The following is a 21,970-nucleotide window of genomic DNA, read 5'->3' as shown; positions in this document are numbered from 1 at the left end:
TGCCTTTTAAAATGTTTATTACATGATAATTCTGAAACTGAAAAAGGAAAGCAAAAGAGCAGCTCATTTAAAAGTTTTTTTTTGTAAGAGGAGTTTCCTTAGAAACTTACTGCTAGCAGATATAAAAAGCAAGCATGAGGGAAAATTTCTAAAAGATGGAACAGGTCTGAGTCTATTGCTTTATCACTTTTGGAAGTAAACTACTTCAGTTGGTAGAATGTCAAAAATAGACAAAAATAAGCTCAAAGGAATAAGACCAACAAGACTGATTTCACTCCAACAAAATAAGTGAAAGTTTCAGTTCATTACACAAAGTGGTGTATTTGACTAGTTAGTATTCTATTACTACTTTCCAACGAGTTGGAGTAGATTACAATTTATTTGTAATTCACACAGTAGAAATTTTAAATTATCAGATGATATAGTTGATACAATCCATCAGGGTTTAAAAAAACAATTATCTGAAATAACCTCAGAAGTATTCCAGAAATAATTAGAAGCAGCATTCCAAAAACAATTAATTAAAAATTCAAAGGTTCAGGGATGTGGTGAATGGGAAAAATATGATGGGACTTCGGTAGGAGAGACGGCATGAACAGCAGAAATGGTAAATGATAACAGCACATGAAATTTTACATTTGTATACAGTTGTCCTTATACCTAAGCAAGTTTTACCATGTGCAGCTTTGGTTTCCCTAGATACCCCCATTTCTGACCACCTAGAATCAAAGTATATCTATAATAATTAAAGGGGAAAAGAGTTTCCTATGTGACTCTAACCTGAAAGGACAAGCCATAAACATGAGGCTCTAATCACAGCATATAAATGGAATTAACAGGGAATGGTTGGTATATACCAATAATTTGTTTCCTTTACAGAGACTTGATTTTTAACTTTTCTGGCCCTCTCAAGCCCAGAAACTTTATCTGAGGTATTTCAAAGACATTACAGAAGAATGTGTAACTTTACAGAATAGAGTAAAAGAATTAAAAATCTTTACCCCCACCCTGCACAAAACATGAAATATGCAGTTATAAAATGTTTGTGTTGAATATTTGAACTTTCTCTTATAAAAAGGAAAATAAGCATGTCAGATTTAAGAATTTATTCAAAAACATGTCAGTAACACAGACTTATCCCCAATTACTTAATCAATCTTCCCATATTTTCTAAAGTAGCATCTCTACCACTCCCAAACCCCAGGCCTGCATTTGAATCTCTAAGATCTACCTCAAACCTAATCAATCAGATTTTAAAAATCTGCATTTCAAATACGAGTCTTGGTTGACACTCATGAACACTGCAGTTTGGCTTCTTCACACCTCAGATTTCAGAATTTAAATGAACTTTTATCATCATCATCAAGCAGTTATTTTAGATCTTTTTAATTTTTTTTAATTCTTAGTGTTTCTGGGTATACAGCAGGTGTATATACTTATGAGGTACAAGAGATATTTTGGTACAGGCATGCAATATGTAATATCACAACATGGAGAATGTGGGTATCCATCCCCTCAAGCATTTATCCTTTGTGTTACAAACAACCCAATTATACTTTTTAAGTTATTTTTAAATGTACAATTAAATTATTATTGACTATAGTCACCCTGTTATGCAATCAAATACTAGATCTTATTCATTCTAATTAATTTTTTTTTATCCATTAAACGTTCCCACCTCCCCTGCCCCCTAGCCCCGTACTACCCTTTCCCAGCTTCTGGTAACCATCTTTCTATTCTCTATCTTCACAAGTTCAATTGATTTTTAGATCCCACAAATAAGTGAAAACGTGTTGTTTATCTTTCTGTTCCTAGCTTATTTCACTTAACACAATAACCTCCAGTTCTATCCATGTTGTTGCAAATAACATAATCTTATTCATTTTATGGCTGATAGTACTCCATTGAGTATGTGTACCACATTTTCTCAATTCATTCATCTGTTGATGGACATACAGGTTACTTCCAAATCTTGGCTATTGTGAACAGTACTACAACAAACAGGGGAATGCAGATAACTCTTTCATGTATGCGTTTCCTTTCTTTTGGATATATACTCAGCAGTGGGATTGCTGAGTAATATGCTACTATTTTTAATTTCTTGAGGAACCTCCAAACCATTCTCCATAGTGGTTGTACTAATTTACATTCCCACCAGCACCGTACAAGGGCTCCCTTTTCTCCACAACTTCACTAGCATTAGTTACTGCCTAACTTTTGGATAAAAGCCATTTTAACTGAGGTGAGATGATATTTCATTGTAGTTGTGATTTGCATTTCTGATGATCAATGATGTTGAACACTTCTATATACACTGGTTTGCCATGTTTGTCTTCTTTTGAGAAATGTCTCATCTTTTACCCATTTTTAAATGATTATTAGATTTTTTTTTCCTATAGAATTTTCTAAGCTCCTTGTATATTCTGGTTATTAATCCCTTGTCAGATGACTAGTCTGCAAATATTTTCTCCAATTCTGTGGGTTGTCTCTTCACTTTGCTGATTGTTTCCTTTGGTGTGCAGAAGCTTTTTAACTTGATATGGTACCTTTTGTTCATTTTTGCTTTGGTTGCCTGTGATTGTGGGGTATTACTCAAAAATTTTTTGCCCTGAGTTTCCCCAATGTTTTCTTGTAGTAGTTTCACAGTTTCAGGCCTTTAAGTCTTTAATCCACTTTGATTTGATCTTTGCAGCAGGAATCAAGTTTCATTCTTCAGAACATAAATATCCAGTTTTCCGAGCACCATTTATTTAAGAGAATATCTTTTCCCCAATGTATGTTCTTAGCAACTTTGTCAAAAACGAGTTCACTGTGGGTGTGTGGATTTGTTTCGGGGTCCTCTATTCTGTTCCATTGGCATGTGTCTGTTTTTATGCCAGTACCATGCTGTTTTGGTTACTATAGCTATATAGTATAATGTAAAATCAGGTAATAACGATTCCTCTACTTTTGTTCTTTTTGCTCAGGACAGCTTTGGCTCTTCTGGGTCTTTCGTGATTCCATATAAATTTTAGGATTTTTTTTTCTATTTCTGTGAAGAATGTCATTGGTGTTTTGATAGTGATTGCAATGTATCTGTAGATTGCTTGGGTAGTATGGACATTTTAACAATATTGATTCTTCCAATCCATTAACATGGCATACCTTTCCAGTTTTTTGTGTCTTCTTCAATTTCTTTCATCAGTGCTTTATAGTTTTCATTATAGATATCTTTCACTTCTTTGGTTAATTCCTAAGTATTTAATTTTATTTGTGCCTTTTAAATAAGAATACCTTTTTATTCTTTTTCACATCGTTCACTGCTGGCATACAAACATGCTACTGATTTTTTGTATGTTGACTTTGTATCCTGCAACTTCACTGAATCTGTATCATTTCGTTCTAACAGTTTTTTGGTGGAGTCTATAGGTTTTTCCAAATATAAGATCACATCATCTGTAAACAGGGATAATTTGACTTCTTCCTTTCCAATCTGGATGCTCTTTATTTCTTTCTCTTGTCTGACTGCTCTAGCTAGGACTTTTAGTACTATGTTGAGTAACATTGGTGAAAGTGGGCATCCTTGTTGAGTTCCAGATCTAAGAGGAAAGGTTTCACTTTTTCACCATTTAGTATGACTAACTGTAGGTTTGTCATATATGGCTTTTATTATGTTGAAGTGTGTTCCTTCTATAACCAGTTCATTGAAGGTTTTTATCATGAAGGAACGTTGAAGTTGAACTTCATCAACCTCACTTCTTTTTTCTTTTCTTTTTTTTTGAGAAGGAGTCTCACTCTGTCACCAGGCTGGAGTGCAGTGGCGCAATTTCAGCTCACTGCAACCTCTGCCTCCCGGGTTCAAGCAATTCTCCTGTCTCAGCCTCCCGAGTGCTGGGAATGCAGGTATGCGCCACCACGCCCAGCCTTCTGTATTTTTAGTAGAGACGAGGTTTCACCATGTTGGCCAGGATGATCTCAATCTCTTGACCTCGTGATCCGCCAGCCTCGGCCTCCCAAAGTGCTGGGGTTACAGGCATGAGCCACTGCACCTGGCCATCAACATCACTTTTTAAGTATCAACTGAAATGATGATATGATTTTTATCTTTCATTCTGTTGATGATTTTCGTTCTTATCAAGAACCCAAGGATATTTTATAGAAATCCTGAAATGCCTACTAATTAATCATAATTACTACAGTTTTTGGAACAGTTTTATAATTTTAAATTATTGGAATCAAAAAGTCTATTTACACCAAAATTTAAACAGAATAATCAATTCACTCACATATCTTATTTTTTCTCCTAAGAATATATAACCATGAGAACAGGGTTCTGGGGTCTGTCATATTCACAAATATATCCCAGCACCTCATGGTGTTTTTTAAATTTTTATCTTTAATTGACATAATAATTGTGAATTATTACAAGGTATAAAATATTTTGATCCTTGCATACACTGTGAAATGATCAGAGTATAGCATATCCACCATCTCAAATATTTCTTCTGAGAACATTTAAAATCCTCTCTTTTGCTATTCTAAAACATACAATTCATTATTAATTATAACCACCTTGTTGCACAACAGAACACCAGAACTGATTCTTCCTAACTATAACTTTGTACTCACTGACCAACTTCTCCCCTCTCCCCATCCACCTCTAATCTCTGTTAACCACCATACTATGCTCTACTTGTATGAGTTCAACTTTTTTAGATTCCGCATGTAAACAAGATCATACAGTATCTGTCTTTCTGTGCCTGTCTTATTTCACTTAACATAATGTCATCTAGGTTCATCTGTGTTGGTGCAAATGACAGAACTTCCTGGGTCTTTTTAAGGTGGAATAGTATTCTAGTGTGTGTGTGTGTGTGTGCGCGTGTGTGTGTGTGTATGTATGTGTATATATGTGTGTGTGTATATATATACATACAATATATATTTTAAATTCATTCATCCATTTAGATAAATGCTTAGGTTGTTTGCATGGCTACTGTGAATAATGGGACAAAGAAGATGGGACATTTTTCATAGTGATTTTATTTCCTTTGAGAATATTCCCAGTAATGGGATTGCAGGATCGTACGGTAGTTCTATTTTTAGTTTTTTGAGGAACCTCCATAATGTCTTCCAGTGTAGCTGTACTAATTACAATACCACCAACAGTTTATAAGAGCTCCCTTTTCTCCACATCCTCATCAACACTTGTTTCATCTTTCTGATAATGGCCAATCTAAGAAATGTGAGGTGATGTGCATTAATTTGCATTTCTCTGATGATTAGAGATGTTGACCCTCTTTTTCTATATCTATGTCTTCTTTTCTATGTCTTCTTTCGAGAAATACCTGTTCAAGTCCTTTACTCATTTTAAAAATAGGGTTGTTTAACTGAGTATTTGTATATTTTGTTCCTTGTATATTTTGCACATTAGCTCCTAATCCAATATATGATTTACAAATATTTTCTCTCAATAATTGGGTTCTAGCACAGTGTTTTATACATGCTGGCTCAAATACTGGCTGAATGACTGAAAATAAATTCTTCAAATATTCTAAAGAAAATCAGAGTTTCAAGAAAGGTTTTCAGAACTTACTGAATTTCTATTACCTATCAATTTTAATGAGAAATTACAGGTGTATGAAGAGTATCCCCTACATTATTGCCATGGAAGTTTGCTTCCTGTGTTTTGTGTTTGTTTTTGTTTTAGTTGACAATCAAGATTCCTTAAGAGTCTTCAATTATTTTACTGACTTTGGCATCAAGTTCAACTCCTTGGCATGGTTTAGGGTCAGAATTAAGGAAAGTAACCTTTAGTACTCACAAGAATAAAACAATCAAATGGTTTTACTACTCCCACATAAAGGTAAGCTTCATTAAAATACAGCAAAACACCATGTATGTTCAAAACTCTCCAATTTAAGTGTAGTTGAGACTTCTTAAAATCTGTCTGTAATCACCTAACCTTCAAGGTTTGAGAAAAAGTATTAAATTGTATACAGATAATTTCCTGTATTGTCATAATCTTCCCCTTAAATAAGCATTAGTTCAATTTGATCACAAAAACATTTCATTTCCTGCATTAAAAAAGTCCAAATAAAATAAAGTTGTTGAACCAATAATAATTGCCAAAAAGTACTAAGAACTTAAGCATTAACATGAAGCAGCAGACATTGACAATGCATTGGTCATGGGTAATAATCCAGCCAAAGACTCACTATGCAAAAACAGGCAAGATGGCTCACTTTTCATCTACTATACTAAAGAGTCATCCCTGTCCTCCAAATCCCTCCCAAGCATATATTCTTTCAATGACCAGAGATTAGTCTAATTGCATAGAATGACATGGGTAAACTAGAGGAATTTCTTAATATAGTCCAGAAGCTATTATGCAGTATCGTTTCTTAAATATCATTAATTTATTCAAATTATAAAATATACAAATTCACAAGGTATTAGATCACTATCCTACATATATATTTTTAATGTTAAATACTCCTAGCCTCCATAAAATGATTCCTTGTTTTTTCCTATTGTCCCTATACTTTGGTTGTCCCTATACTTTGATTCGTCTGGAACTTTGTCAAAATTATATAAATACAAATAAAAGGTATGTCTCAAAAATGTCTGATAGAGTAAATAAAATCAAAAGTGTCATATAAGTCTTACCTATATATTTTATTCATAAATCTCCTCCTTCCTCTAGCACAGAAAACAGGCAATTCAGAATTCAAACTAATGCATGTCTGCATGACAATTTTTTTAAAAAAATGAATTAAACTTTCAATCCACAGCAATCTCTTACCAGTAAAAGCATTTTAAAGATGAGAGGCTGTAGATCAAAAAATTTTATTTAGTACTTGTATTTTGTACTACATTTATTTACTACCTTAGAAAAACAAGACTTATTAGGCAAATTTAACTCCAGCAACTATCTGAATCTTATAAAGCATACCCAGCTGAAGGAGATAGAGAAGCTTCAACTAATACATCATTTTTCAAACTAAGTTATCTGATGTTCTGAACACACAGAAGAGACTTAATAACTCACCATTCCAAAATTCCTTAAAGACAAAGAATAAAGCAATTATGAGATAACTATTTCTAAGACAGAAATCACATCAATAAGATACATTCAGAAATTTAAAAGCAAAGTTACTGCAATGGCTTTGACGAGAATTTAAAATCTAACGAATAGTATGCCAACGTTCCTCATCACACCAGATTTACAGCTAACCACAAAAGGATAAGACTAGGCTCATACTAAGCTAATGGCTTCATAGGCTTAATAATAAGTTATTTAGCTCTGCTTCCTATTCAATTACACATAATATTAAACTAAATAATATTTAAAGAGCCTAAAATCCACATTTGTTAATCCATATAGAGTCTACCCAGTTTACCGCTCTCAAAAATTCAGAGATAATCAAACCTGGTCTAAGTATGTTTCAATATAAAAAAAAATCAGCATTGTCCTATTTGCCAGGAAGAGAACCTAGCAAAAATGTTTTGCTTTATTATTTAAATAAAGTCTGAGCTAAAAGGTTAAAAAATGTCTAAAATATTAATAATACTCTAGAAGGGCAGATAGGATATATATCCTCATAATCACCCTCCCATACAAAAGAACCAATTCCTCTTGATAATAAGTAAAAGACACTATGCTTGCCTACCAATTTCTAATTTACTCATTATTTGACACACACAACTATGCAACAATAAAATGTAAACTATGGTTTATACTGAGAATTGTGAAGACTTTCTTCCTTAGAATTTAAAACAGATTAAAAAGTTTCTAAGTATAGCAGTCATTGGTTTGATTAATTCTATGGAAAGTTTGAAATGGATGAAAGCTTAAAAGGTTAAAAAATTCAACTGATTTTTTTTTTTTAAAAAACATACCTCACCTCAGTGAAGCATGGCTGATAGCTTTTATAGCAAGATTAAAATAATTCACCTATTAAGTATACTACATGTGATGCTTTAACAAATTCACAAACTGTGAAAATTAAATGACATTCTAGGTTAGGTATATATTTACTCAAAACCCTGTATTTAAGTCCTTATTATATATAAATACAGAAAAATGTGGAAGTATAAGAAAAAAACAATACTCATAGGATTACAGTACAGCATGGAAAACATGTATTTTTTCCAAAGTAATACATATTATAGAAACAGAATCAAAATAAGTAGACATCTTTACAAAACAAAACAAGTGGTTAATTCTACCTCCTGCTTCCTTTTCCCTTCCCCTAATTTTTTAGGGAAAGGGCATCTGAAAAAAGAATAGAAAGACTTCACCCTAGGTTTGGGGTCTTTGGGGATAGTTACTTAACAGCTGAATCCAGGAGAAGTTTCCAGGCAAAAGGAACAGTGTAAGCAAAGATACCCTAACATTCTGCTTTGAGAGTTACATACAATTTTAAAGCACAAAAACAATAGGCTGGGGCTAGGTAATTACGGAGGGTTATGCAAAGAGATGTATCTAAACCAATGTACATGATAGGCAGCTGCTGAGAAATTTTAAGCAGGAAAGAAACATCATATTTCTGGCAATAACACATAAAAAGATAGGTTAAAAGATTATTGCTAGATGAGGTGATGCTAAGGATCTAAACAAGGCAGAAGCAGTAAAATAGGATATGACAATTACAGCTAATCAAAGTAGGTAGAATATAAAGTTCTGTGGGGGGCTGGGAAAGGGAGAGAATACCATTATCTGGCTTCTGCTTTTCTTTTTCATTTAAATACATAATCTAAACATAAACCCAGAATCTATGTAAAGGATTCAGTGACCTGACATATAATAAAGATACTCATTATAGAAAACTAACAAATCTAGAAAAGAGCTTTTGTAAAGTAAGCCTGCTTAAAAGAGAGATCAAAACTTTTTAGTGAGGAATAAGAACAAAAACTGGCATTTAAATAATAAAGCTAATAATTCTGAAAGAAAAAAGATTAGTAAAATTGCAACCACATGCTATTGCTTAAAGAAAAATCAAATATGAATAGTATTATAAAAGATAATGTTTGTCTCAGCATGTCTGATTTCAAATCGTAATCTTAAGGATCATTGTCACTCAAGAGTATTTAAGGCCTACATCATTTTTCCCAAGTGCCTCTCTCAATCCTTGAGTGATATTCACATCACTTGTTTAGAGAAAATATCAAAACACTCTTGAAGAAAATATTGTTTGCCTATTTTCCCTTCTTGAACTGTTAACCCATTTAACTCTGCTAGAATCTAATTTAATGACAGCTTTGCAAGCAATTTCAGCAATTCTCCAACAATATTTTCATAAACTTCATGAAATCTAGTATGTTTTACAAGATCTGCTACTTTATTTTACAATACAACCACTCTTACCTCTTCTATCAATAAAATCCTAATGCAAACCAACATCTCCTCTCTTCTGGACTGCTACAATGCTTCCTAACTTTTCTCCCTAGCTTCCAATGTCAAGGGGTTGAGAGGGACACATCATCTCTGTCCTCCACACAGGGATCCAAATAAACATTTTAAAATCTAAATCAGATCCTGCTCAACACTATCCCATAACTTTCCATCATAATTAGTCTTTACTTGATTAATGTGTCAAATTAAATGTCACCTCCTTGGAGAAGCCTGGCTATGAAAACTAAAACAGAATCCTCTTGCAAAGCCCTACCATGCCTATTCTTCCTAAGGTAGTGCAGTCATGCATCACTCAATGACAGGGATACAGTCTGAGAAATGTGTCATTAGGCAATTTTGTCATTATGTGATCATAGAATATACTTACACAAACCAAGATGGGGGTGTGTATGTGTGTGTGTATATACCCGCACGCATATATGTATATATACACATATATACACACATGTACGTATATATACTATATATACACATATATACACATATATGTACGTATATATACTATATATAGTATATGTACATATATATAGTATATATATGTATATGTACGTATATATACTATATACACATATATACACATATGTATATATATACTATATATACACATACACATGCAGGTATATACACTATATATACACACACATATGCACATATATATACTATATATACACATATATACACATATGCACGTATATATACCATATATACACATATATACATATATGCACGTATATATACTATACATACACATATATACACATATGCACGTATATATACTATATATACACATATGTATATATCTACATATATACACATATGTATATATGCACGCATATCTACGTATATACACATATGTATATATGCACGCATATCTACGTATATACACATATGTATATATGCACGCATATCTACGTATATACACATATATGTGTATATGTACGCATATCTACGTATATACACATACATATGTACGCATATCTACGCATATACACATATATGTATATATGTACGCATATCTACGTATATACACATATATGTACGCATATCTACGTATATACACATAAATGTACGCATATCTACGTATATACATATATGTACGCATATCTACGTATATACACATAAGTATATATGTATGCATATCTACGTATACACACAGGTATATACGTACGTATACGTACGTATACACACGCACGTATATACGCACGTATATACGTACGTATACACACGCACGTATATACGTACGTATACACACGCACGTATATACGTACGTATACACACACGCACGTATATACGTACGTATACACACACGCACGTATATACGTACGTATACACACACGTATATATGCACGTATATACACATATACGTACGTACGTATATGTACGTATATACACATATACGTACGTACGTATATGTACGTATATACACATACGTATATACACATATACGTATATACGTATATACACGTATATACACATATATATGTGAAAAACCAATGTCCCACCACCATTACTGAATATCAGTCATTTCCCCTACTTGATCTGCAATGCCAATATCAAGTGTCATATATTAGGTCTCTTTATGTGCTCTATTATTTTCTTATGAGATCACCATCATATATGCAGTCCATCACTGACTGAGACGTCATTATGCAGTGCATGACTGTATTGTATGTTATATACTACTACTATGCTATACATTGGCCCTTTTAGTGTCTCCCCCAACCTCCATACACACATCCCAAAATGTAAGCTCCAAAGGGACAAGGACTTTGTCAGCTAGATCCAACACCTAGAATAGTCCCTAGCACATCAGAGGCATTCAATAAATAGAGCAATTAAGTAAATGCACTATACTGTCACAATTTCATAAAATCCAACAATCAGTGAGAGACTGAGTAACAGAGATCTGGAAACAATATATACAAAAAAAATTTGCTACTTTTAAACAGAGAGGAAAAAGACAATGGGAATGAATCATTATTAGTGAACTTTTTGTGATGTGACAACTTTTTCTTCCCTGTATGTACTTACATAATAAGTATTCCATTGACAAAGATCCTGTGCATATCAGAACTGAATTCAAGGCTTAAAGATAACAATATACACAGACCAAGTCATTCTCAAATGTTTCAAAGAAAGTAAAATATAGAAGAAAATCGGCTGAATTACACAGCTGAAATAACACCAGAATTAACAAATTCACAAGGATTCTCCGTACTACAATTAATGGGAAAAATGTCAAACCTCTGAATTCTCCTTAACTAGAACATCCCTGCACCCTTTCTGTACCTGATGTACCGAACTAGATCCATAATAGCTTTCCTAAAGTGATAAGGTTTCTGAAGGTTATTATAATCTACCATAGTAGAACTGGACTTCCTGATAGTACACATTACCCTAAAACTATTTGTCTGATAAGATTCCATTAAATCGTTATCCTAAACAGAGAGTGGATTTAACAAATCAAAAACAAATGATTTCATGTAAAACTGTTCTTCGTTTGAACATTTCAAGCATAAAAATTCAAAACTCAAGATTCAGATAGCATATATTTCATGAAGCAGGTTTTAGAGCTAAAAGGGAAACACACACATTCACCATGTTTTACAAATACCTACAACTAAATGAAACCAGGCTTTATTCTAAAATCTTGGGAAATGGTCATGACAAATATAACCCTATTCTAATATCGCATATAGAAGAATTAATTAATAATAAGTAGTTACAAGAAAATACCAAGGAAATCTAAACTAACAGATCTGTCTACTGCCCTCATTTTAAATGTGGGGAAAGTGATCTGTCCAGTAAAATTTAACAACTTAGGGGGAGAAGTCCAAGGTTTTATTTTATCACATTTTTCCCGAATATTACCACTTCATGTTCTCAAATTTAGATTTTTGAATGTCATCTGACTTTAATTCACAAGATATTTAAAGCTATCATTACTTTAAGAAATTCATCAAACTTTTAATCCAACTGTGAATTCATAACATTATAGTATTCTACTCGCTAACTCTTCCTGGCATGAAATTCAACACATTAAAGAAACAGATGGGCCATATGAATATCATTTCTAGATCATGACCAAAGTAATTTCTCAGGGGTTTCATACACTGCATGGAAAAGGCTCCTAAAGGACTAGACCATATGCACACTTTGTAATATGAATTCTAATCAATTGCAAGTGTGAAGCTTGTACCTGTGTGATGGAGAAGGAGCTTCAAATTGAGGCACTGTGCTATCCTCACTGACAGGAGAGTATAAGCCACTCATTTCCTGAAAATAAAATTATTTGAATTATAGTAGATATTTCAAATAGAAGATATATAAATCAAAAAGAGGCATGATATATTCCTTTCTATTCCCAGGTTTTCATCAGTCCCTGTTTGTCTCAACATCAAATTTCTGAAGGCTTCCTCTCTACAGAATACAAAAGCAAGGACATGTGAAAAGTTAAGAGACAAGCCTTTTCTATGGTACACAATCTTAAAGAACTATAAATTGTTTACTAAATATTGTTCATCATTAATGAAGCCACCACATGCAGAAAAAGATAAATGTAAATGTAAATGTAAATATTTTAAATGACATGTACATTATACTATGTGAATAGTGAACTAGCATATCATTAATTCAGGTGATAATCTATTGATAAATGTTAAGATAAATATGACAGTAAGATAAATGGATCATCAGGTTCAACTCTTGAACATAAAAACACAAAAAACACCCAGAATATGTCAGTCTCTGCTTTATATATATTCTTCACAAATATTAAGATTGAAATATCAGCTTTGTTTAATAATGACTTAGACTCTAATTTTTTTATCAGTAATCCAGAGGAATAGGCCTAATCAACCATTATATAAATTTTATCTCTCACACTGACAACCTAGCTTCCTTTTTTATGTACTAACTTTGATTAATGAAAAAATAGCAAATTTTAAAATGCCACTAAAGATGCATAATCAGGTAGAATTACTTCTAGCTAATGCAACCTCAGCTCAATCATACAGTCAGGTAAGTGACATAAATGTGTAACAATTTAAGAATGCTACAGACGATACTGAACATCCACTAAATATTAAATCCATTAATCTTAAACATGTTCTATGTATCAGCAAAAGAAAATTATAATACATATAAATAACTGAAAACACAAACTAAATTAATAAATACAGCCAAAGGCAAAAACTTCAAATCATAATACCCTATAAGACTCCCAAGGATCCTCCCATAAATTTCCTTAGGTAAACTATATTAAACTGTAAATTCCCAGAATATTGGTAATGTATTCTTATATTCCTCTTTTAATTAACCTTAACTCCTAGAAATGCGCAGAGTAGGTATGTAAAAGTTATTAATAAAAAAAGCATTTTAGTGGTAATAATTGACAGTTTTAAGTTATGATGGCACTCCAAGAAAACTGAGTGATTTTTTTTGTCAGTCTAATCAAGAAAAATTATGGCAATAAAACATTGTAAAACAAATTTAGACTATATTTTATCAAGTGTTCAGAATGTTTTTTTCTACAAAAATTCATCCTCAATTAAAATGAAAGTAACAGCTGTTACTTTCTTCCTAAGACCAATCCCATAAACTTAACACAGCAACTTAATGGAAAGGTGACAATTTCATGAAATTGAAAAATTGCTAAGGATGTGAGAAATTCTTGATTCCTTACTTCCACTCTCTTAATATCCTCTTCCAAAACACTTAGCTCCTTCTGGATCTGTTCCAGTTGCTGCAGATTAAATAGAGAGAGAAAGACAAAAAAAAAAAAAGCCTAAGCCAAACCAAAATGGCATCACCATGATCATAAAATAAATTTACATTAGGAAAATAATTTCTATCAAACTTGGCACTAATGGCAAATTAACAGGAGGGATAACCATCAAAATATAGCTAGAAGTTCCCATTTTTTAATGCAAAGGTAGAGAATTATGTGAAAACACAATGTTGTACTTCTTTAATACAACAGTTTGATTTTACAATAAAAGTATGAGATGAATGACAGTGACTTAAAAAAATACAAGATAGCCAAAGAACTTTCACATTACCTCATTTAGTTGTTAAACAGAAAAATTCAGCATGTCAGTTGTTAATCACACTTTTTTTTTTTAAATAGAGATAGGTTTCACTATGTTGCCCAGGCTGGTCTCCAACTTTTGAGCTCAAGCAATCTGCCCGCCTCAGCCTCCCAAAGTGCTGGTATTACAGGCATGAGCCACTGCACCAGAACTTTAATCACACTTTATAAACAAAGATTAGTCTGACAGAGGTTAAATCCCCTCACCCAAAAGCAACCACAAGTCAGTATCTTAACATTTCCTTCTTAAGGGTTTTAAAAACATATTTGAGTTAGTATTTTATCTTTTATATCTCACCTATTAAACCACTAATAATTTTCCATGACACTAAAATGCAAACATTGTAACTGTTGAATAACACTTAATATATTGAACCATTTCCTTTCTCATCAGAGATTTAAGTTGCCTGCAAACTATCATATATAATTCTGGAACATATTGTTCTTTCAGATTTCATTTCATTTTCAGATTTTATTAAAAGGTTACTTCAGATTTTATTGAGAGTATTAAAAATAAAATTATTCAATCAAAAGAAAACTGCTTTCCAGAAACACTATACCAATTTAAATTCCTAACACCAGGATGCGGTTGTCTTACTCTAACCTGGAAATATTGAACAAATTTATAAATGTAAAATATTAACAACTAATACTTATATATTACTGATTGCCAGATGTGAAAATGAAGCACAGAAAGGTTAAATGATTTGTCCAAAATCATTCTGTAAGTGGCAGAACTGGAATTCAAATTAAGGTAGGCTTCTTGTTCCAGAATTCATGCTTTTAACTACTATTCTTTACTACCTATTGAAAACAGTACCTTATTATTAACTCATTTCTTTAATAACTGATAAGGGCGAACTGGGTTTTTTATAGACTTATTAGTATTAGTATCCTCTGTGGCAATACAGGCAAAGTTGGTAATATAATTAATAACTTATTCATTCAAGTATTTACCAATTCTAGGCACCGTCCTAAGTACTGAGAAGAACAGGATCGAAAAACAACTGTAGCCCTTACCCTGAGTTCAGTCTAGGGGAGATGGCAAATAAGAAAGCCAATAGTTGAAATATCATAGCAAGCATTATGATGATGGTATACAACGTATTAAGGGAATATAGACCACATCTAATGTAGAGCTGGTGGGGTAAGAAGAGGACTAGATAACTAAAATTTGATTGAAAATTAAATCAGAGGCTGAGCCTTAAAGGACTAACAGAATTCTGCCAAGTGGAAAACAGTGAGGCATGACAGAATAAGCAGAGTAAATAATAACATATGCGAAGGTACAAAAGCTATGAGAAAGGTAAATAATAAATCTGAAAGTAAGGCAATAAATAAAACTGCTTAACATCAATAAGTATAGTCAGAAGAGATAAAAGCAAAACTGAAATGGTAGAAAACACCAATGTTAAAGAGATGGGCAAAGGAAGAAGCAGCATTAACAATCAAGAAGGGCAAAGTCGCAGCCAGAAAACCAGGGGAAATGACAGTACCATTGGAGAAATCAAGGGTTAAAAGAGTGATTGGCATTTTCAAAAGCTTTCAACTCATCTATCTACTTTAATAAACTTCCTGCCGCCTTAAAATATGTCACACAATGCCACCTCAAATGAAACCCTGCTCACTCTTAAAGACACTGTCTGTCCTGAAACTCTTTCAAATAACGGCTGCTCAATTGATACTGCTCAATTGATAAAGTCTCTAAAGCCCCAGAGTTTACAGGACTTATTAATAGATAGGAACTCACTATTTCTACTCCATTCCATGGCCATTTCCAACAATTAGTCTTCCACCCTAAAATTAGTTTTCCACCATAACATAAAAACCACTCTGTCTAGCTCATACCAAGCAGCCAAATCCCTGTCCACCCACTTGAGCCATCTATAAACATCCCAGTTATTCTCCACCATCATTGAAGCCTTTGGGTTCATGGACATTTTCAACTCCAGCATCCAGTGATGCTGACCTCTAATTCAGCAAAACACTCCCATGGTAATCTCTTAAACATTTTCATTTAACTACCTTAAAATGTTTCACTCTTGAAATTTTTATTTAAACAAATGCTTTACTATATATAAGAGGTCTTTAGAATTGCTTTAAAAAATACATTTAAAAAGAAGAATGAGTATCTGACAAAAGTCTAATATCCAGAATCTACAAGGAACGTAAATAAATGAAAAACAAAAAACAAATAACCCCATTAAAAAATGGGCATAGACATAAACAGACAATTCCCAAAAGGCAACATACAAGTGGCCATCACACATAAAAAAATGCTCAACATCACTAATCATCAGATAAATGTTAACAAAAACCAAAATGAGATACCATCTCACACCAGTCAGAATGGCAATTATTGAAAAGTGAAAAAACAAAAACAAAAAAACAAAAAACAAACCAAAAAAAGAGATGCTGGTGAGGCTGCAGAGAAAAAGGAATGTTTGTACGCTGCTGGTGGGAATGTAAATTAGTTCAGCCACTGTGGAGACCGGAGTTTGGAGATTTCTCAAAGAGCTTAAAAGAGAACTACTATTTGACCGAGTAATTCCATTATTGAGTATATATCCAAAAGAAAATAAATCATTCTCCCCCAAAGACAAGTATTTGTTATGTTCATCATAGCTCTATTCATCACAGCAAAGATTCATCAATGCTCATCATTGCCCATCAACGGTGGACTCAATAAAGATGTGATACACAGACACCATGGAATACTATACAGCCATAAAAAAGAACAAATCATGTCCTTTGCAGCAACATGGATGGAGCTGGAAGCCATCACCCTAAGTGAATTAATGAAGTAAGAGAAAACCAAATACCACATGTTCTCACTTATAAGTGGGAGTTAAACATTGGGTACTCATAAAGATGGTTACAACAGACACTGGGAACTACTGGGGAGGGGGAAGGAAGAAAGGGTTGAAGAACTAACTGCTGAGTACTATGCTCACATTTCTGAGTGACGGGGTCAATCATACCCCAAATTTTAGCATCACACCATGTATCTACATAAGAAACCTGTACATGTACTCCCTGAATCGAAAAGTTGAAATTATATTTAAAAAGAAAGTAAATATCTGTAATATCAATAGCCAAAGACAGCCAATATTACTTGTATGATACATAATAATTGAAATCAAATTAATTTTTATTCTGCTTTTGAACTTGAAATTCCAGAAAAATTTCCAATGTCACCTGAAATCTCAAAATATTAAACTCTAATGTCTTCTCTGAAAATAATGTTCCATCTCCTAATACCTCAAAGCTTTTACTGGATCATATACCTATTGTTATATATGAAAGCTTCTATACATAAGGTGAACCTCATAAAACTGCCAATAATAAAACAATTTTTACTTCAAAAACAGCAATTTCATATGGTTCAACTTAAAAATCAAATAACGAAGGCATGGTGTTGTCCTGACAGATATACAGACAGAATGCAAAACAAAATGATATAACCTATCCGTAAGAAAGTCTGACAAGGTATCAGGCAAGAAATATTAAAAAGAAAAAAGTTTGGAAGACTGAAAACTGTTGAGAGAGCACATATTAAATTTGACGTGTTTCCATTTTAAGATGAGAATTCTGAAGGGATTTGGAGCTGTAAATTATAAGGGCATCAGTGCAAGACATTTTAGTACTAGTAAATAGAAAAATGATGAAGGACAACCACTTCAAGGATGTGGAAAGAAGAAATGGGCTAAATTCACTCTGTAAACATCATAATCCCAGGAAGGAGAACTTAGAAGAAAAGTCTGAATATGAGTCCAAGAATGTTTTAAATATATAGGAAGAAAAGTTCAAGAAGCTGAACTGCTATTATCTAAAGGAAAATCAATCACAAATTAGGAATGATAATAAACTCCTAGATCACATTTATCTTAACACCATTACAGAGTTTGGTGCCACTTAGAAAAATAAATAAATATATAAGATGGAGAACTAAGACAATGCTATTTGAGGGCATGGGACTAAAGAATCAATAGCAAGCACTCTCTTAACACTGTGCCAAAGCCCAAAGAAAACTTTTAGAAACATTTAACATAAAGGTAAAGAGTAAATAAGTCTCAGAATCCCTTATGAAGATAAGAGATAGACTCTCCCATTATTAACAATGGCTTTGGTGCAGGTAGGTATCATTGGTACTCAACTGACTTTCATTAGTGCCTTGATAAAGATATGCTTAAGCATTAAACTCATTATTTGAATTTTTAATATAATTTCGAATACATTACATATAATTGTTCCAAACTGAACAAAAGAATACACCATTACACTTTCAGTGGGGAAAAGCTGATTTTAAAAATTGAGCAAGGCTAGGTGCGGTGGCTCACGCCTGTAAGCCCAACACTTTGGGAGGCTGAGGCGGGCAGATCACCTAAGGTCAGAGTTCAAGACCAGTCTGGCCAATAAGGTGACACCCTGTCTCTACTAAAAATATAAAAATTAGCCAGGCATGGTGGTAGGCACCTGTAATACCAGCTACTTGGGAGGCTGAAGCAGGAGAATCTCTTGAACCCGGGAGGTGCAGGTTGCAGTGAGGCGAGATAATGCCACTGCACTCCAGCCTGGGCAACAGAGCAAGACTCCATCTCAAAAAATACATACATACATACATACATAGATACATACAGCAGCAAAACTTAATATATACTAATTCTAAGAGAGTTACTACCAAAAACAAAGCATTTAGCCATATGAAGTACACACTACAGCAAGCCAAAACCCTTGTCATCCCATACTATCACTCCACAAACACATACTTAATATCTAGTTCCTGAAATGGCAGACCTGATTAAAAGACTTCATTTAACCCTTTCATAGCACTTTTTCTTTTTTCTTTTTTTTTTTTTTTTTTAAAGACAGGGACTCATTATGTCACCCAGGCTGGAGTGCAGTGGCACAATCTCAGTTCACTGCAGCCTCTGCCTCCTAGGCTCAAGCAATTCTTTCACCTCAGCCTCCCAAGTAGCGGGGACTACAGGCACACGCCACTATGCTCCACGAATTTTTTTTTTAATTGTTTGTAGAGACAAAGTCTCACTATATTGTCCAGGCTGGTCTTGAACTCCTGGCCCTCAAATGATCCTCCTACCTTCACCAACGTGTTAGAATTACAGGCATGAGCCACTGTGCCCAGCCAACATTTTGTTTTAAGCTGAGAAGAAAACAGAAAAAGCAAGAACAAAACCAAATAAATATATGATAGAGTAGTGAGGGGACAAAATAAGATGGCTTATTTAAGAGCAAATGTAAACAGATGTCAATACCAGTAGACTGATAAGTTACAAATATATGATGGAATAGAGACAGCAACCACTAAAAAATGATACAAAAAATTTACTTCAAAACATTATAGATAAATCAAAATGGAATTCCGAAAAGAAACTGTTCAAAAACCCATGGAAAGAAAAACAGTAAAGCAACAATAATAAAAAAAGAAATATAAAACAAAAAATAAAATGACAGGCTTATGCCATAATATTTATATTAAATAAATGGCCTAAATACACAATTAAAAAACTGAGCCTGGCAGAGTAGATTTACAAAGCATAGTCCAACCATATGCTATCTATAAGAAATTCACCTAAAAGATAATGAGCCAGTAATAGGTATAACAAGGAAAGAAAGACCTGGTATGAATGCAGGAAATTCTCACCACACATTTAACAACTTTACAATGAATCATGCAACTGCAGAAAATGCATTCTTTTCAAGCACAAATATTTCAAAATTTAACCAATTACCAGTTGGTACAGCAAATATTATATTCAAAGAAAGAAAACACAACTTTCTGACTACAATGCAATTATAACAGAAATCCAGAACAAAAAAAAAACAAAATCTCAATGTTCAAGTAATAAGACATTTGTTTCTAAATAAGCCACAGGCCTAAGAAAAAAATATAATGAAAATTAGAAATTATTTTGAACAATAATAAAATATGATGCCAAAAGAATTAGGTACAGATTAAAAAATAAGAAACTATGGCCCTAAATGCCTACATTAGAAAAAATAATCTGCATAATAATATGCATATCCACCCAAGCCAACAGATTAGGAAGGAACAAAAAAGTAAAACCAAAGAAAGCAGGATGGAAATAATAAAGAACATAAATAAAACAGAAAACAAACAAAATAGAGAGGAAAAACAAAGTCAAAAGTTAGTTATTAGAAAAAACCCATATAATTGATATATTCCTGGCAAGAATTGATCCAACGGAACAAGCAAGAGAGAGAGAGAGAGACAGAGCGAGAGAGCGAGAGAGAGAGAGAGAGAGAGAGAGAGGAACAAGCAAAATAAACACTGCCAGGAATGAACCCTAGTGACATTAAAAACTTAAGACTCTATTGAGACCAATCTTACGCCAACAAATCTGAAAATTGAGATGACATAAACAATGACTAGAAAAAATTTAACAAATGAAAAGTGACATCTAAAACAAAAACCTTAATAAGAATGTAACTGTTCAAGTAACAGATTCAATAACTTAAAACTTCCCGCAAACAATAACAGGTCTAGACTGCTTCTCCCGTAAGATCTTTAAACATTCAAAAAAGATGTTCTTAGACTACACAAATTATTCCAGAAAATTTAAAAAGAGGATACATTTCCCAACTCATTTGATACAGCTAGCATAATCTTTATAGCAAAACTGGACAAGATATGTGTAAGAAAAAAAACAATCTCACTCATGAACATAGATGCAAAAATCCTAAACAAAATATAAGCAAACCAAACCATATAGACGAGAATATACATAATGGCCAAGTTTGGTTTATATAAGGGGTGCAAGTAGGGGGACCAATTGTCCTGGTGGGGTTTCCTAGAATGCAGAACCTTCAGTGATATAACTAAGATATAACTAAGACACCCCTGGGCCAATCAGGATGGTTGGTCACTCTAGATGCAAAGTTGATTGACTCCCCAATGCTAAACCAAAGTAATTATTCACATTAACAGAATGAAAAGGAAAAATCATATGGTTGCATCAGATGCACAAAAATTCTGGAGACTACTCAACCCCACTCAGAAATTTTTTAAAAATTCTCTTAGCAAACTGGGTAAAAATTTACTACCTTGAGTGATAAAAAGTACCTACAAAAAACCTACAGAAAACATCATACCTAATGGTGACACGTTGAATGCTTTCACTTTGAGATCAGCATCAAGACTAGGATGCCCCGCTATCACCACTTCTATTCATCATTGTACCGGATGTCCTAGCCAGCAGAGTAAGACAAGAAAAATAAATAAAAGATATAAGGATCATAAAGAATGAAACTAAACTGTTATTATTTGCAGATTATGATGTGTACATAGAAAACATACAAGAATCTACAAATAAATTAGGATTAATGAGAGTTTAACCAGGTTGCTGGATATTTTTAAAAATCTGCATGTAAAACCCACCTGTATTTCTACACACTAGCAATAATAAGAAACTAAAGTTAGAGACACAGACATCATTTACAATAGT

The 21,970-nt window shown here is 33.1% G+C and overlaps 1 protein-coding gene across 7 annotated transcripts in view; it reads right to left on the bottom strand.

Moving 5' to 3' along the window:
• The window catches only part of COP1 (COP1 E3 ubiquitin ligase), a 264,678-nt gene that overhangs the window by 179,530 nt on the left and 63,178 nt on the right, over window positions 1–21,970 (bottom strand). For 4 of the 7 annotated variants that reach the window (XM_019026975.4, XM_019026981.4, XM_055377869.2 and 1 more), the window contains 2 exons: window positions 14,079–14,138; window positions 12,594–12,670 (listed from right to left, as the gene is read on the bottom strand). The exons of 1 other annotated variant lie outside the window; for it this stretch is intronic. In XM_019026975.4, the coding sequence (XP_018882520.3) occupies window positions 12,594–12,670; window positions 14,079–14,138 (137 nt within the window). The remainder of the gene's footprint in view (window positions 1–12,593; window positions 12,671–14,078; window positions 14,139–21,970) is intronic. 2 more of the 7 variants (XM_019026996.4, XM_019026987.4) reach the window with 1 other exon arrangement.

Source organism: Gorilla gorilla, chromosome 1, assembly GCF_029281585.2.
Source record: "Gorilla gorilla gorilla isolate KB3781 chromosome 1, NHGRI_mGorGor1-v2.1_pri, whole genome shotgun sequence".
NCBI lineage: Eukaryota > Metazoa > Chordata > Mammalia > Primates > Hominidae > Gorilla > Gorilla gorilla.
This window is presented reverse-complemented; position numbering and strand designations above follow the sequence as displayed.